Below are 18440 nucleotides of genomic sequence, written 5' to 3'. Positions count from 1 at the left end.
TCAAAATAGTGGAGGATCATTTTCCTTCGTTCACCAGCTTAGAGCAGCTGAGATTACAGGTGTGGGTCACCAGGCCTGGTTTTATGTGGTGTAGGATAGAATTCAAGGGCTTTGTATGTTGTAGATTCTACTGTTGTAACATTCTACAGAGTTACATTCCCAGTCTGTTTTGCCTTTAAAGTCCTCTTAGACACTGCCTCCAGACAACGTCCTGTTATGTAGCCCAGGCTGACTGGATTTTTTTTTTGACACAGGGTTTCTCTGTAGCTTTGCAGGCTGTCCTGGAACTCACTCAGTAGACTAGGCTGCATTCTATCCTAGAGATCCACCTGCCTCTACCTCCCAAGTGCTGGGATTAAAGGCATGTGCCACCACTGCCGGACCTTACTGACTGGATTCTTACTTGCTGTCTTCTCTGTGACACCAGTGCTGAGTATACTGAGTATAGGTTACAGGCCATTGTCACCACTGGCCATCTATGGTTTTCTTTAGTCGAAAACAGGTGAACAGACAGTCAAGTGCAATTTAAACCAGCATTTTCAGTTATTAGAAATAAGCAACTATATATATATATATATTTTTTTTCCCCTTTATTTCCCCTCTATTTTGAAACAGGAGTAATTGTGGTTCAGGCCTCCCTTGAACTGCTTATATAGCTGATGACAACTTTGAATTTCTGATCCACCTGCTTCCACATCCCAAATTAGGAATGACAGGCATGGGCTATCATGCTTAGCTGCTCCCCTTACTACAGTTTAAAAAATACAGTAGCAGTCGGGTAATTTCCCAGTAGTGGTATTGCAAGGAAGAGGGCAAAAGTAAAGGTAGAATGTTGACATTGTGTGTATGGTGTGTGAACATCTCAGTGCATAGGGGAAAGGGTTGTGCATTTGTGTGCATGGATGTCCTTTAGGAGCTGTCCATCTTTAAAAAATTCTTATTCCTATGGTTATTGGTGTGCACGGTGTGTGCCTTGGTGGTGGTCCTATGAAGATTATAGAACAGCAAAGAGAAGTCGTCTTTATGTGGGCTCTGGGAATCAGAGTAAAACCACCAGCTTACCCTTTGAGTCTCTCTGTGTCTAGTTGTTTTTGAGACAGTGCCTCTTGGACCTGGGGCTCTGTGTTTAAGTAAGTCTTATTAGCCATGAAGCCTCAACACTCCACTTGCCTTGCCTCATCTATGCTGGGATTGTAACTTCAGCTTTTTAGTTTGGATGCTGGGGATCAAACTCAGGTCCTAATGCAAGCACTTAATCGACTGTGCCATTTTTCCCAGGGTGTTTATTGATTTCTTAGTTCATTTGCTTTCTAATCCTTATGGCATTTATGAGGGTATGGATCTTTTTTCAGGGTCATGATGCAAACCACAGGCCTGGTGTTTTTCTAAAGAGCTTTCTTTCTTTTTTCCTTTCCTTTTTTTTTTTTTTTTTTTTTTGGTTTTTGTTTTGGTTTTTCAAGACAGGGTTTCTTTGTATTGCTTTGGAGCCTGTCCTGGAACTCACTGTGTAGACTAGGCCGGCTTGCTTTGGGAGATTAAAGGCGTGTGCCACAAACACCTGGCCAGCCAGTATTTTTCAAAGCAAGATCTCTGGAACTGCTAGTCTCAATATTACAGAACCCAATTAAGTGTCCATTGGGATCCTGGGTCCCACATTCAGGAAGCTGAGGAGTAGGATTAGGAGGCTAGCTATAGTGCTAGTGTGTTTGCCCTGCCTGCAGCACCCTGGACACATTGAGGGGGTGGAGACAGGCGGATCCTTGGAGCTTGCTGTCAGCCAGTACAACCCGAAAGGCAAGCTGCAGGTTTAGTGGTAGACTATCAATGGCCAGAGCGGTGAGCGATCAAGGATACTAAACAAAAAAAGTGCCTAAAGGGTTATGCCCTAGTCCAGACTGCTCTTCCTCCTGGGCCACGGAGGCTCCTCCCTCGGGTCCGATGACGCCACACGAGGCTCCGCCCAATCCCACCCAGGTTCTAGCGGGAAGAGCCCAGCTGCTCAGGGGCAGAAAGATATAAGGGTGCAAGGCAGAAGCTGAGGAAAAGGTTCTCAGGTGCAGGTGAGACCTGGTTTGGCCCAGGAGGGACCTGTTAGACTCTGGCACCTGGCACCAAGGAAAAGCTGTGTTCCTGTCTTTTTCTTAAAAGAGAAAATTAGGTCGTTAAGAGTTGAGGAAAGTGTTTTACCAGCTCCTTTAATCCCATCACTCTGGAGGCAGAGGCAGGTGGAACTCTTGAGTCTGAGGCTAGTCTGCCTTTGCTTTGTAGCAGTTACTGTCAGCTTTAAGCAATTACCGCTAACTCGAATGTGAACTTTGGCGTAATTACCTCAGTTACAGACTTGTGATTAAGAAATGTGCCTTCAGTAATTCCATTCAGGTTAGAGAATGAAATACCCAGATTTTGGAGGAGGGAAAAATTTCCTAACAGGTCATCAGTTTGAATCATGTTGTTACTATGAAGTAGGAATTAGATTTGCTTAGTGTCTTGTAAGGAAGAGCATATGATCTGGGATTTCTAATACTCTTTGTAGTGAGATATTCACTTTGTCCACACCAGCGGCACTGACCACGCCCTTTGGGGGTGGGGACAGGGGCAGCCGTTACCTGGGGGAACTAAGTCTGGGGAGGGGGCCTAGGAGCTCCCTTGCTTGCAGCATGGAACAAGAGAGCATCTTGAGGCATCCTTGGGACCAGGAACCTGCTGGTGTTCATCTGTCTATGTTGTAAGTTATTGCTCCCTGAATAAACATCTGTTCGGCCTATTTGTTTCTTCTGATCCTTATTAAACCTCAATATCTTTTCCTTTATTGCCCCACTAGATGAATGAATATAAAGAAAATGGAAATAGTGCTTATACTTCTTTGAGACCGATACAGACTACAACTTCAGGGGAAGCAGCTAAGGTTTATCTTTCCCCATTTTCGCTCAGCAATTCCAAGCTAGTACTATTTAAGTTGTCTACATCCCCATGTGAAAGCAATTCTAACAATGCCGTGGCTCCTGAGAAGACTGCCCAGAGGAAAGCTTGTAGAAGGGTTTTAACTTCAGAGATGAAGGCCGTGTCTTCCAAGGCAGAGTCCCTTCTGCTGAAACCACCTGTGGATGCTTATTCTGAAAGTGAGCTGGAACACAGGAGCCCAGCAGAGCCGGTGGCTCTCAGTGTGGACATGAGAAGCAGTGACGAGGATAGTGCACCAGGCCTGGTAAGAGTTTACTTAGCTCTAATTGTCTTCTCACTTTGAAATGAGAAGTTCTGAAAGCTAAGGTGGTGAAGGATCTCCAGCAAAATTTGTTTTGTTATCTAATGTAAATTTAAAAATGTTTTTCTGTGTAGTATGTGTGTGCTTGGGTGTGTCTGCACAGGAGTGTGTATATGTCTGAGGCAGGAGGATCACAAGTTCGAGGCTGGCCTGGCTATAGTCTGTGGTGCTCTGTAGTCAGACACTACTTCCAAGACAGAAACCTAGGGAATTTGTACTTCTCCCTTAGCTTATCATTTTTTTCTAATTTTTTTTTTAGATTTATTTATTATATATACAGTGTTTTGTCTGCATGTATGCCTGAAGGCTAGAAGAAGGTGCAGAAACTTTGTGTTAGTTTACTAATTTTAAGATTTCTACTCGAGCCAGGCAGTGCTGACACACACCTTTAATCCTAGCACTCAGGAGGCAGAGGCCAGCCTGGTCTACAGAGTGAGTTTCAGGACAGCCAGGGATACGCAGAGAAACCCCGTCTCAAAAAACAAGCAAACAAAAAAGAAAAAGAAAAACAAAACAAAACTTTCTACTGCTGTGTATCTGTGTGTGTATGTGCTATGTGTGTGCTGATGTCTGAGCACCCCAGAAGAGGCTGTGGGATTTCCCAGGGCCGGACTTTTGAGCAGTTATGAGCTGCCCTGTGTAGGTGCTGGGAACTAAACTGTTGTCCTTTGGAAGAGCAGCAGGTGGGCTTAATTGCTGAGTCATCCTGCAGCCTAGTTTAAGAAATACCAATTTAAAGCCGGGCTTTGGTGGTGGTGCACACCTTTAATCCTAGCACTCTGGAGGCAGAGGCAGGCCAATCTCTGTGAGTCTAAATACACAGAGGAAAACAAAGTTAGTTTTAAAAAACTTAGTGTAAAAGAAAGAAAAAAAATTTCAAGTGTTCAGGTTAAACTGTGTAATAATGGGTTTCATACATGTTATGGGTTTCATACATGTTACTATACATTGTTCTCATTTATTCCCCTTTCCTACAGTCCTCCCAGCTGTTTACTTTTCTCTGCAGTTGGTTCCCTTCTTTGCTTTGTTTTGAGATAGGGTTTCTCTATACAACAGCTCTGATTGTCCTGGAACTCACTTTGTAGACCGTAGATCAGGCTGGCCTCGAACTCACAGACACCCTCAAGGTGTGCACCACTACCAACCAGCTCCTCTTTGCTTTCTTATTAAATAAATTCTGTTACTCTAGCATTCATCATCTCTTGAAAGATGTTTCTTTCTCCTCTCATGATCCCCTTTCTAATTTTGTGACATACAAACTCACTTGTGTGTGTCCCTGTGCAATATGCATGTGTGTGCAGGCACACTCACTATGTGGGTTGGTGTAGAGGTCAGAGGATGTCTTTTCTCCATACCTTCTCTCTCTCTCTCTCTCTCTCTCTCTCTCTCTCTTTCCCTCTCTTAAATCTCCTACTGAATCTAAAGCTCAGCTGTTGTGGTTACACTGAATGGCCAATGAGCCTCTGCATCAGCCATTTCTACTCTTGAAGCAATGGGGTTATAGACCTGTGCTGTTGTGCCCGACTTTATGTGGTGCTGGGGGTCATCATGCTTCAATAGCAGCCACTTTACCCATTGAGCCTTCTCTAGTCCTCAGATATCTTTTAGTTGTACAAGATTATCCTCAGAGCCAAACAACTCCCCATTTTGGAGCATTCAGCTGTGCCTGCTTGAAAAAGATAATCCCAGCTGGCCATATTGGCTATTTAGGCAGTCATGACCCCTCATGGAGAGGCAGAGGATCCAGCTAGTTAGTCCCTATTACCTGTTTGTGCCCTAACTGCATGAGGTTCCCAGGAGGGGCTACTGTGTGTATAGACTAGTTAGAGATAGAGAAGAGTGCCTCATCTCTTCAGCCATAGGAAAGTCATCATATGCTGGGTAAAGCATAGGAGCATCCACTCTCCTGTAAGTAACTCTAGTGAGCTCATTGGATCCCCAGAGTGCATTGTGGTGGGACTGTGCCTCAGCTTGTCCTTGGGACCTTAGAGGAATGGGTAGCTGTTGCTTATGCTTCCTCTAGGGAAGGAATTTAGCAATAGTGGTATGTTTTATAATTGTATTTTAAAGATTTACTTTTTGGTGTTTTGAGAGAGGGTTTTTCTGTGTAGGCCTGGCTGTCCTGGAACTCACTCTGCAGAATAGGTTGACCTTAAACTCAGAGATCTGCCTGCCGCTGTCTCCCAAGTGCTGGGATTAAAGGCATGTAGTACTGTGCTTGACTTACATTTTCCTTTTATGTTTATTTGTTTGTGTGTTTTTCAGGTCAGGGTTTCTTAGTATATCTTTGAAGCCTTTGCTCCATTGTCCACTGGCCACTTCTTTTTTCTTTTAAGATGGAGTATTACTTTGGCTGCCCTGGAGCTCCCCATGTGTAGATTAGGCAAGTCTGAAATTCCGAGAGATCTGCCTGCCTCTGCTTCCTATGTGCTGGCATAAAGGCTTGTGCCACCATGCTTAGGCTATTTCTTTTGAAGATTTATTTTTTTTTTAAAGATATTAGTGTGTGTGTGTGTGTGTGTGTGTGTGTGTGTGTGTGTGTGTACGCATGTGCAGTTGTCTGAAGAGTCCAGAGGTTTTGGATTCTTACCACACTCAGGCTATTTTCTCTTGAAAATTTGTTTTTCATTAGTGTGTGTGTGTGCGTGTGTGTGAGAGAGAGTGTGTGTGTAGATGTTTGAGGAGTCCAGAGCTGGAAATTATAGATAGCTGTGAGCTTCCCAATATGGATACTGAGAACTGAACTCAGGTCCTCTGAAAGAGTAGTTAACTGTTTAGCATTCTCTTCTAGATTGCAAAAAACACTATTTGCTTATTTATTTATTTATTGATTGATGGATTTAATTCTTTGTGTGTGTGTGTGTGTGTGTGTGTGTGTGTGTGTGTGTGTGTGTGTATGTGTATGCTGGTTATGAGAGCCTCTCAGAGAACACTTAGAACTGTTAAGTCATCTCTTCAGCCCTGTGTATTTTGTTATTACTTGTTGTTTGATGTATGTGGTATCAGGAATTGAACCCCATGTCTTTTCTGTGGTGGCAGGCGAGTGGAGCACAGCACCCCTCACTGTTAGGAGTATCTTACTATTCCTAGGTGGTGCATGTTCACTTATAAAGGTGCCAGCACTTGGGAGGTGGAGGCAGGAGGACCCAAAGTTAAAGGTCATTCTTGACTACATACCTGTCTCAACGTGAAACCCTGTCTCAACAAAACCAAGCAAAGCAATCACAAATAAAAACATTGCAGTTTCACTTTGAGAAGATTATTTTGACCAAAGTAATAAATATGCATTAAGATAATTTCACGTGTGTATGTGTACATGCACACATAATTCTAAACATAAGCACACATGTTTACAAAAACAAGGCAGCCAACACTTTCCTGATGCCTTTCTAATCCTGATGACTGTTCAAAATACTGAAGCTAGTGAATTTGGTGGCCCATGCCTGTAATGACAGCACTCTCAGAATGCCAGAGACCGAGGCAGGTGGAGAGAGTTTCAAGCCAGCCTGGGCTACACAAGGAGACCCCTGTCTCAAAGAGAGACGACCTTCAAGCCTATCCCCACTTCCATTTCCTATTGACTGACTTTGGAACATAAGATTTTATTCAGTAGCGCTATACTTAATGTGCTCCTTTTTCCCTTCACATATGAAAAGTTCAGCTCAAGCTGTATCAGAATTGTAAAATTTCTCTCACTATAAACCAAAGATTGCAAATGCCCTCCACTCAGTACCATCTCATGTCCTGCTTCATTCAGAAACATTTTTACAGTGTTGCTTCTGAACACTTTTTTCTTTTTTAGACAAGGTCTCACTATGTAAGACCATGTAGGCTTTGAACTTGTAGTAACTTTCTGTCCCACCTTCCCTAGTGCTGAGAGTATATGCCACAGCTTTGAATTTTATCTTTTATCTATGTTGGAACTTGTGTGGTATCCTCCACCCTTTGATGAATTTTGATGAAGTGTAATGTGTAGTATGTTCATCAGAACTGGTTATAAGAGGCAAGCACGAAAAAGTCCTTAGAGGGGGCTAGAGAGTACTGGCTGCGCTTCTAGAGGACCCAGTTTCAATCTCAGCACCCACATGGCAGCTTACAACTGCCTGTGATTTGGCACCCTTGCACAGACATTCATGCAGGCAAAAATGTCAGTGCATATAAAAATAAATTTTAAAAAGGTTATTAGCTCAATATGAATTTATTATTATGAAGTAAAAACAGTTTAATGCTTCCTTGTAATTCCCCCTCCCATGTTTTTTTTTAAAATTTGGCCCAGGGAAATGGTTCAGTGGGTGATGGTGCCAGCTGTTAAGGATGATGACTTGAGTTCAATCTCTAGGACCCACATAGTATGAGAGAATCAGCTCTTGAAAGCTGTCCTGACATTTAAAGATGTAGTAATATTAATAATAAACCCCTTTGAAAGGCACACGGGCCAGTCAAAGATGGTGCTGAGGGGAAGTCAGAAGGGCCAGTCCTGAGATGTTTACAAAAAAATGTGATTGGTTCCCAAGACCGAATCAGATTAGGTCACTGCATGATCAGTAGGTAAAGCATAAAGGCGTCTAGGCGCTTGATAGGTTGACCTTTAAAACCATTGGCTGGCTGTTTTCCCGCCCTGTGGTTTTTTGCTTGCTATGGGGGACTAAATGAGTTCCTGCTTGACTAGACTCCCCAAAGCATCTGATTGTCTCTGGGATCCTGGGAGGCTGGGGAATGGCCGAGTGGTGCACTTAGCCTTCCATGCTTGGGCTAAGACCCTGCACCCTTAATACCCAGGTTGCACCCCAGCCCAGTTAAACCAGTCCTGAAGGATACTTAGATATTTGTGCTTTAATTTTTCGCATTTATTAATTTGTGTGCAGTAGGAGGAAGTGGGCAGAGTAGTTGTATATACATGCTATGGCATGTGTGGAGGTCAGAGGACAACTTGCTGGAGAAGGTTCTCTTCTCGCCATGTGGGTCCCAAGAATTGAACTCAGGTTACCAGGCTTGGTGGCAGATGCTTTTGACTTCTTAGCCGCTAGTCTTCCTGGTATTTGGATTTTGAGAGCAAGTTTCATGAAGCCCAAGCTGGCTTTGAACACCTGATTCTCTTACTAGGATCACAGGCATGTGCCACTATGCCTGGCTTTCCATTGGATCTTGGATTGGACCCAGGGCTTGAATATGCTAAATTCTTGCTTTCCTACTAGGCTAATCCCTAGGTCCTAAATTTTCTTTAGAAATATGTCCTTTTGTTGTTTCTGGAGACAGGGTCTCTTATGTCCTGGGCTTGAACCTGGCATGTGACTGAGGATAACTTTGAACTTCTGGTCATCTTACCTCTACCTCCCAAATGTTGACTTTAAGCCTAGGTTTGTTTTGCAGTTCTTGGGAGTGAACCCAAGGCTGTGTGTGTGTTTTAGGCAAGTGAAGTTGTAGACAAACAGCTCTGTCTTCAGCCCCTGTGTTGGTTTCTAAGCTCACAATCCCATCGCCTTGGCTTCTTGAGGAGTTAAGGTCATAGGTGTATATTATTACAGCTAGATAACAATGTTTTGTGTGTAGCTCATACATGTGTGTGTACAGGTTCTGTGTGTGTGTTTGTGTGTGTGTATAGAGGTCAGAAGTTGACATTGGTTGGCTTTCTCTATAGATCTTGACCTTACTTTTTGAGACAAGTTCTCTTACTGAGCATGGAGTTCATTGATGTCTACATTGACTGGCATGAACCCCAGGGTCCCTCCTGTCTTTGCTGTCCAGTGCTAGGATTGAAGATGTGAACCACCCATACATGCATTTATTAATTTTTTTAAAATGGAGGTTTTATTATTAATTATTATTTGAGGTGGGGTTTCTCTGTGTAATGGCTCTGACTGTCATGGTACTTGCTCTGTAAAGCAGGCTGGGATTAAAGGTGTACACCACCACCACCACCTGGCTACTACTACTATTTTTTAATAAAAGTAACTTTGGCTGCTAGGAAATAGTTTTCTTATAAGGGCATGCCATTTGACTGCTGATATTAGATTACTTTTTTTTTTTTTTTCTTTGAGACAGGGTCTTTCTACATAGCCCTTGGCTGTCCTGGAATTCATTATGGAGACCAAGCTGGCCTCAAACTTTCTGCGTCTGCCTCTCAAGTGCTGGGGTCAAAGAAGTGCACCACCACAATCTTATATAACTGTGTAGGATCAGATTCTTTTAATATCCTGTCTGGCAAAGATTATGGGCTGTTTGTTAGATAACATGAAATAATTAGAGGTTCTGTGCAATTTGAAGGGAAATACCTGGGTAGAGATTGAAGAATCTGGTTTTGTGTGTTATTTTTGCTATTAATGTGTGAAGTAACAGATCTTTTGGGTGTATTTTCTAGGATGATTTTTCAGGATTGTCATCTTATGAAAGGAAGAGATTGAAGAACATCAGAGAGAATGCAAACTTTTTTGCTTCCCTTCAGTTATCTGAGGTATGTATGACATTTGGATGAAAACCAAGATAAGATGATTAGGTAATGATTTTCCATAGTGGTATAAGGTTAGATGGTATTGTGGTCATTGTCTTCCTCCTACTGTTTTGAGACAGAGCACCTTGGAACTCACTGTATAAACCAGGCTGGCCGTGAATTTACAGTGACATGTCTGCCCCTCACCTTCTGAGTGCTGAGATTAAAGAGGCACACCACCACATCCAGCTTGGCTTTCCTTTTTCTTCTTTTCTTCCGTCTGTCCATCCATCCATCCATCCCCATCCATCCATCCATCCATCCATCCATCCAACCATCCACTCATCCATCTATCCATCCATCTGTTTATTTAAAGACAAGTTATCCATCAATCCCTGGCTGTCCTATAGTTCACTCTGTAGACCAGACTGGCCTTGAACTTAGAGATCTGCCTGCTTCTGTCTCCTAAATTCTGAGATTAAAGGCATGTGCTTGTTTTTCTTTGTGTGTCCTGTTAAAGACACTTTTGTGAGCCTGCTGGTGGGTGCTGTATGCTAACTCCCACAACTTGAGAGGTGGAGGTAGATAATAGTATTTAATAGTCTTCCTTCCTTCCTTCCTTCCTTCCTTCCTTCCTTCCTTCCTTCTTTCCTTCCTTCCTTCCTTCCTTCCTTCAACTTTTCTGTTTTATTGGTGTTTTACTTACATGTATATCCGTGTGAGGGTGTCAGATTCCTTGGTACTAGAGATATAGATAGCTGTGAGCTGCCATGTGGGTGCTGGGAATTGAACCCAGGTTGTCTGGAAGAGTAGCCAGTACTTGTAACCACTGAGTCATCTCCTTAGCCCCTGTACAATAGTATTTCAAGGTCATACATGTAAGTTTGAGGTCAGCTTAGGCTATGTGAAACTATTTCAAACAAACAAACAAAAATTTAATGAAGAGGTTCCCAGTTGGATTTAATATATTTTTATTTAAAGATTTATTTACAGTATGTATAGTGTTCTGTCTGCATGTCTGTCTGCCCACCAGAAGAGGACATGAGATCTCATTAGAGATGGTTGTGGCCACCATATGGTTGCTGGGGATTGAACTCAGGACCTCTGGAAGAGCAGTCAAGTGGTCTTAATCTTTGAGCCATCTCTTTTTTTTTTTAAAAAAAGATTTATTTTGAGTGCTTTATCTGCATATATACTTTTATGCCAGAAGAGGGCATCAGATCCCAATTATAGATGGTTGTGAGTCACCTTGTGGTTGCTGGAAATTGAGCTCAGCGCTCTTAACTGCTAAACCATCTCTCCAGTCCCTTAATATATAATTCGTTGAAAGAAGATGGTGTGGGATAAATCTGAAGAATCATGTTCTGATTCATATATTTTCTGTTTCTTCTTTGGCTGTGCTGGATCAGATCCAGGAGTCTGTACATGCTGTGCAAGCTCTACCTCTGAGCACCATCCCCATACAGCTTAGTTCATGATTCCTAATAGATACTACCATCTTTAATTGACTCTAGGCATCTTTTTTCACTCTTTTTGGTGCGTAGATGTTTGGAGGCCAGAGGTCAACCTTAAATGTTGTCCTCAGGATCCATCCACCTTGTTTTTGAGCCAGGATCTTTGACTGGAACTCTGCTTGCCAGTTAGACTAGGCTGGCTATCAGTGAGCCCCAGGGATTAGCCTGCCTCCACCTCTCCAGGGCTTCCATACCTGGCTTTGGGTTTTTTGTTTTACTTTGTTTTTGAGGCAAAGTCTCATTCTGTAGATCAGGGTTAACTTTGATTACATAGCAGGTCCAGAGCTAGCCTGGACCACAGGAAAAAAGAAAGAAAACAATTTACATAGTGTGCTTATGATTTTAATTAATCAAAACTACGATTTGGGTGTCTGGAGAGATGACTGTTAAGAGCACTGGCTACTCTTCCACCATGCTGAGCTTCAATTCCCAGCACCCACCTGTGGCTCACAGTGTTTGCCATTCTACTTTTTGGGGGTCTGATACCTTCTTCTGGCCTCTGCAGGTACCTGGATACCCAAGGGGCACTTACATCCCTGGAGGCAAAACCCTCGTGAAATAAAAATAACTCTTACATCTGGCTGGCAGCAGTACATTTCTTTAATCCCAGCACTCGGGAGGCAGAGGCAGATGAATGTCTGATTTTGAGGTCAACCTAGTCTACAAAGCAAATTCTAGGACAGCCAGGGCTATACAGAGAAACCCTGTCTTGAAAAATAACAACAACAAAAATCATTACAAAGTCATAATTTTAGTTATGAAAAATATAGCCTACAACTTTTGTGGAAAATGTCCAAATAGGTTTCAGTCCAGCATTATATAGATTGTCCAGTATTACATAGATTGGATTCTATAATTTGTGTATCAATGGGTAGGAGTATATCTTTTGTGTGTGTTTATATGTGAGCATGTTTTATCTTTTTTGTTTTTGAAAAAGTCTCACGGTGTTACTCTGCTGGCCTAGAATTTACTGTGTAAATTAAGCTGGTCACAAACGCAGTTCTACCTGCCTCTTCCTCCCAGTGCTGTGATTAGAGGTATGTGCTAACATGCTCAGCCCATGTTTTATTACTTTTTTAAGTTTTCTTAACATTTAATTTTGAGAGAGAGAGAGAGGTAGAGAAGGGCAGAGTGAATGGGTATGCCTGCATGTTACGGCGCATATGTGGAGGTCGGAGGACGACTTTTGGGAGTCAGTCCTGTCCTGCCCCCATGTGGGTCCTGGTGCCTGAACTCAGGTCAGCAGCCTTGACAGCAAGTGTTTCTACGGATCGAGCTATCTTACTAGCTCTGATTGATTTTTGAGAGTCTTGCTATATGTGCCAGGCTGGTCTTGAACTTACTACATTTGTCCTACTTCAGCCTCCTGAATGTTGGGATTATAGATAGGTGTGAGCCACCTATCTGTCTTTGCTTATTAGTGTTTTTTTTTTTTTTTTTTTTTTTTTTAATTTGGTTTTACAATGTTGGGATTGAAACCAAGCCTGTGCATTTTAGACAAGTGCTGTGCTACTGAGCCATCCTGCCAGCCATGTAATAGTATGTTTGATTAAATACCGTATTTAGTCCTGTGAACTCAGAAGCGGTTGGCTCTGGGTACCAGTATATTAGATGGTGTTATATACTTGCTTTTATTATTTTTTTCTAAGATTTATTCATTTATTTTATATACAGTGTTCTGCCTCCATGCCAGAAGAGGGCACCAGATGGTTGTGAGCCACCATTATTGCTGGGAATTGAACTCAGGACCTCTGGAAGAGCAGTCAGTGCTCTTAACCTCTGAGCCATCTCTCCAGCCCCTTGCTTTTATTATTGATGGTGTATTTATCTCATGGCTATTATCAGGAAAAAAGTATCAGTTCTTAAAAATCTATATTTCCTAAATAAACCTGAATATAGTAGCAGATGCTTAATATTTTAATGGGTATACAGTGTAGTTATATGGTAGCATTTTCATATGAATGTATATTTTGTGTGCTTTTCAGTCAGCTGCAAGGCTCCGTGAAATGATAAAGAAGAGACAGCCTCCTGAATTGAAGAGGTAAAAGATGTGCCTGATGTTGGCTAGACAATGATATTTTGATGAGGATTTGAAATTTGAGACTTTGACTTGTAGCCCAGGCAGGTCTCAAGTTCCTTATCTTCCTGCCTCCACCTGTCTAGTGCTGGGGTTATGCCATATGCTGTCATGTCTACTTTGTTTATTTTATTGTTAGCAAACCATTTAGTGGTTTATTTTGAAGTCACTGGAGTCTGAAGGTTCTGGCACTTAGTTTTTGTAGAGGCCTTTGAACCAAGTTGATAGTATGTTGGTTATACGGAAAAGAGAACACAGCCTTTGAATTTGGACAAATTTTGGGCTGGAGCAATGGCTGAGTGGTTAATAGTACTTGCGGAGGACCTGGGTTTGGTTCCCAACACCCACATGGCAGCTTTTAACTGCATGAAATTTAACAAGTTGACATGAAATAGCATGTAACACAGGTTGCTTTGAACTAATGAACCAGAGATATTTCCACCTCAGCCCCTTGAGCTGTCATACCCCAGTGTTCTGTTGCTTATGATATGCTATTTTCATATTTGTCTGAGATTTTTCTTTCAAAATTTCATTACATTTTATTTTGTGTGTATGGGTGTGGGTGTGTGCATCTACAACAGTGTGGCAGTCGGAGGACAATTTGTGGGAACTGACATTCCTTCCATTGTGTGGGTCCCAGCCTTGGCTGCAGGCCCTTTTGTCCACTGAACCATCTTGCTGGCCCACATACATACATACCATACATGCATACATAGATATCAAAATAAGTAAAAAAATCTTTAGCAAGTTACTGAATACATTTTACTGTCAGTGAGAAAAACATGAATATTTCATTTGCTCCTTTAGAAAGAGGCCTAAGAAGAAAGAAAATGAGATTGGATGTCGAAGGTCCATGCGATTGTTAAAAGTAGACCCTTTGGGAGTTTCATTGCCAGCAGCTCTGACAGAGCCAACGTTAGACGAAGAAGAAAATGTAAGAAAAAGTGCAAATGCAGTCTACTTAGCTTAATCAAATATTGAAAAAGTTCAAGTATTTGAAATTAGACTGATGGTTTTTTGTTTTGTTTTAATTTTATTAATTTAATACTTAGATATTGTATGATTAAATAATACTTCGAGTTGAGTTGTTAACACTGGGTAATAGTCTGTATTTCTGCAGGAAGTTGTGTGTGGGTAAATTATTTGCTCTTTGTGAGTTTCAGTTTCAGCATTAAAAAAAATGGTGTTGTGGATCACATGTGTAATTGCAGTGTTTGTGAGGCTAAGGCAGGAGGATTGCCAGTTTGAGGGGAGCTGGGTTACATAGTTCAAGACTACCTGAGCAAGTGAGTAAGAGTACCTAGAATAAAGAGAAAAGGAAATATCAAAGGTTGTTGTAAGGATGAAATGAAATAGGATCCATAAAGCTCTTTATATTAAGGGTTTAGAAAGTAATTAGTAAGTGGTAGCAATTAATACTGTGTTGATATATGATCAAACTGGTGAGGATTGGGCTTGGGAGCTGGCCCAGTGTGCAAAATGCTTGCTGTATAAATAAATAGTCCCTGAGTTTGAATTCCCAGAACCAGTGTAAAACTGAGTATGGCACCATGCATTTAGTTCTGTGGTGGGATGGGCAACCGAGCCTAGAGAACTCCAGCAACTGGTGGGCAGCTGGCAGTAACAACAGAGCCTGTTTTAAACAAGATAGAAGGTGAGTACCACCAACACCAGAGGCTGTTCTGACTTGTATGTGTATATGCGTCCACATTCACGTGAATACACATGTTATGTACATACACACATCACACATACACAAACATAAAGGTGGGCATTGGTGGAGCACACCTATAATTCCAGCACTTGGGAAGCAGAGACAGGCTGATCTCTGTGAATTCCAAGCCAGCCTGGTCTACAGAGCAAGTTTCCAGGACAGGCTTCAAAGCTACAAATAAACCCTGTCTTGAACCCCTCCCTCCAAAAAAGGCAACAAAATGAAAAATGCTATAGTTTTTTTTTTTTTTTTTTTTTTTTTTTTTTTAAATGGGTACTCATGTAGCGTAGGCTGGCCTTGAACTGACTGTGTAGTTCAGGGTGACCTTGAATTTTTGATCTTGCTTCCAACTTGCCAGTGTTGGGATTAGAGGTATAATCCATAGTAACTGCTTTGTGTCATGCTTGCTAGGTAAGCTTTCTGCCAAGTGAGATACATCTCAGGCTTTGGCATAATTCTGAGACTTTTTTCTAGTATATCAAACTGAAGCTGGCCTGAAACTCTGCTTCAGCCTCGTGAGTGCTGGAATTATACGTGGGTACCACTGTGCACTGTTTGAGCAGCCAACCATTTATAAATGCCTATGATGCTGGAAGGAAAGAAGTAAAAATGGGAACAAAAACCCTGGCCCTTCATCAGTTTATAGTCTACGACAAACAACCTTTGCCTTTTCTTTAGCCTTTGTTACCTCCTGGACCCTTAGAAATGATTCCTGAAAACCAAGATGACAGCGGTGAACTATTCAAAGCTTCTTTGAAGACGTGGGCAGAGATGAGCAAGGTATCACATGGGAAGGCTTTCAGCTTTTAGAGTCATCTCCTAAGGAAATTTCCGTGTGTGTACATGAACTTAGTCCTTGGTCTTTTTTAATGTTGCAGATAAGTAGTGAGAGGACCAAGAAGGGGCTGTCTAGCGTTAAAAGGTATGTTAAAATCCCTTGCCTTTGTTTTACTTTTGACCTCTGTTTTATACTTTTTGAGGTGCTTGCAGTATAAAAGCTATAATAGAGGGACAAGAGAGATGGCTCAGAGGTTAAGAGCACTGACTGCCCTTCCAGAGGTCCTGAGTTCAATTCCCAGCCATCACATGGTGGCTCACAGCCGTCTGTAATTGGGTCTGATGACCTCTTCTGGTGTCCATGAAGACAGAACAATCATATAAATGAATAAATGTCTATAGGACTTTAAAAAAGGCTATATTGTATACTAATATAGGAAACCTGAAAGTAGTTGGGAAAAAAAAATCCATCCATACTATCTCTATGCTAGCCACTGCTTGCTTCCTCCCTCCTTTCATAGTGTTAGGGGTTAAACTAAAGCTTCGAGTGTGCTGTCACTGAGCTGTTAGCCCTATTTTTTATTCATATATATTACTTTATTCTCTTACTTTTTTGAGATAAGTGTCTCACTGTATATTGTGGCTGGCCTTGAACTCACAGAGATCTACCTTCTGCCTCCTGAGTGCTGTGATTAAAGACATGCAGTGCCACACCTGGCTCTATGCATTTTAATATACTTGTCTTTATGTGTGTGAATGTTTTGCCTACATGTACATGAGGGCACTACATGGGGCGTGAGGGTGAGAAGAGGACTCTGACTGCCTTGGAACTGATCGCGTGCCGCCATGTGGGTGCTTAGAACTGAACCTGGGTCCTCTAGAATAGCAGCAAGTGCTCTTAGCTGTTGAGTCTTTTCTCCACTATTTTATATTTTTGAGATAAAGTATCACTTTGAAGTCATTCTGTAGCCTAGTGTTTCAGTTTGTTTTCCCATAGCTATGACAAAACACCCTGACAAATTGAAGGAAGGCGAACGAGGTTTATTTGGCTCACAATTCCAGGTTACAGTCTTCCGCTATGGCAATGTCCAGGTGGCAGGGGTGTGAAAACAGCTAGTCACATGCTCACAGTCAAAACAGTTGATGCATGCATGCCTGTGTGCAGTTCGGTTTCTCCATTCTTTTTAGGTTTTACTAGACAGGGCTTCTCTGTTTCCCTGGCTGTGCTGGAACTCAGAGATCTGCCTGCCTCTGCCTTGAGAGTGTTGGGATTAAAGGGGTGCCTCACTGTACCTTGCTGTTTCTCATCTTGCACAGTTCAGGCTTCTCTGCCTGGGGAATAGTGCCAACCACATTAGATGGATCTTCTTAAGTAATCAATATAATTCTTCATAGATGTGCTCCCAGGCCAACTGAATTTTAGACAGTCTTTATTTACAACTGATTCTAAATTGTGTCACATTGAAAATTAAAATTCAAGCCTGCGTGCTGTCAGGCCCTGACTTTACAATCCTCATTTTTCAGTTGCTAAGATTACAGGCCATCAGTAGTAGGCCTGGCCTGAGATAGCGTGGAAACTTTATGAAGGCAGAGACTTTATCTCAACCCTAACATTGCTTGGCCTATAGTACATATTCAGCATTGAATAAATGAATTCACATTTTACTTATGTTCTAATGTATATATAGTTTCACATGGTGTCTTTTTTCTTGGGCATTTGAACATTTACTAGAGCACACTTCTCCCATCCATTTAATATTTGGAGTTAGTTTCTGTTTAGGTGTGTGTGGATAAGTGCATGCATACATAATAGTAGACTCTTTTCTTAGGTTTCCAGACATGGGGCTGCTAATTCAAACATTGGGGACATCCTTATGGTTCTTATTATACACAATTGGATCGTTTCTTTAAAATATTTTCTTCTAAAAGTCTATGAACTTGCAGACCATGTCACTAGCAATGTGTGTCCCCAGAGAGCACGCTAACTCGCAGTACATGTCACTAGCAGTTTGTGTCCCCAGAGAGCACGCTAACTCGCAGCACATGTCACTAGCACTGTGTGTGTTCAGAGCACACTCCTCTGCGGCTGCTAATGCTAAGCCATATCCCCACCCCATCATTTTGGAACTGTAGCCTCCTAAGTTTTGCTATCATTAAAATTGTCAAAAGTAATTTTATAATCAGAAAATAATAATCTTGAATTATTTGGTTTCTTTTGACATCAGGAAGTTGTATATTTGCCAGAATTTACTAGTTGTGCTTTTTGAGTTTTTTTTTTTTTTTTTTACATATTGGACTATTGAGATTGATTTTTATTTTTAACATAATGATGTTTGTAGCTACAAAGCCAATTTAAGTGGTATGGCCATCAGTGAAGCTACTGTTCGTAAAGTGACGAGAGGTGCAATCTCCTCTGTGGCCCTCCACCCATCAGAAGTGAGAACCTTGGTAGCAGCTGGGGCCAAGTCTGGGGAAATCGGACTTTGGGATTTGGTAAGTTGATACTACCTTTTGGGAGATTATCTAAAGTCTTCCTGAAGGGAATGTCTGAAAGAGAATAGCCTGGAGCAATTATTATTTATAAATGTTGCTTGAGATTTGTAGTTTTGTGCTTTATGATTCCAACTTTTAGAAATCTGGCAGAATTTAAATTTGTTTTATAGAACTTT

General features: G+C 41.8%; 1 protein-coding gene across 2 annotated transcripts in view; it reads left to right on the top strand.

Moving 5' to 3' along the window:
* Positions 1-18440, top strand: part of Wdr76 (WD repeat domain 76) — a 36710-nt gene that overhangs the window by 1340 nt on the left and 16930 nt on the right. For both annotated transcript variants that reach the window (XM_051183563.1, XM_051183564.1), the window contains exons 2-8: positions 2822-3205; positions 9621-9713; positions 13189-13244; positions 14088-14214; positions 15673-15774; positions 15873-15916; positions 18111-18264. In XM_051183563.1, coding sequence (XP_051039520.1) covers positions 2822-3205; positions 9621-9713; positions 13189-13244; positions 14088-14214; positions 15673-15774; positions 15873-15916; positions 18111-18264 — 960 coding nt within the window. The remainder of the gene's footprint in view (positions 1-2821; positions 3206-9620; positions 9714-13188; positions 13245-14087; positions 14215-15672; positions 15775-15872; positions 15917-18110; positions 18265-18440) is intronic.

Source organism: Phodopus roborovskii, unplaced genomic scaffold (assembly GCF_943737965.1).
Source record: "Phodopus roborovskii unplaced genomic scaffold, PHOROB, whole genome shotgun sequence".
NCBI classification, from domain to species: Eukaryota; Metazoa; Chordata; class Mammalia; order Rodentia; family Cricetidae; genus Phodopus; species Phodopus roborovskii.
This window is presented reverse-complemented; position numbering and strand designations above follow the sequence as displayed.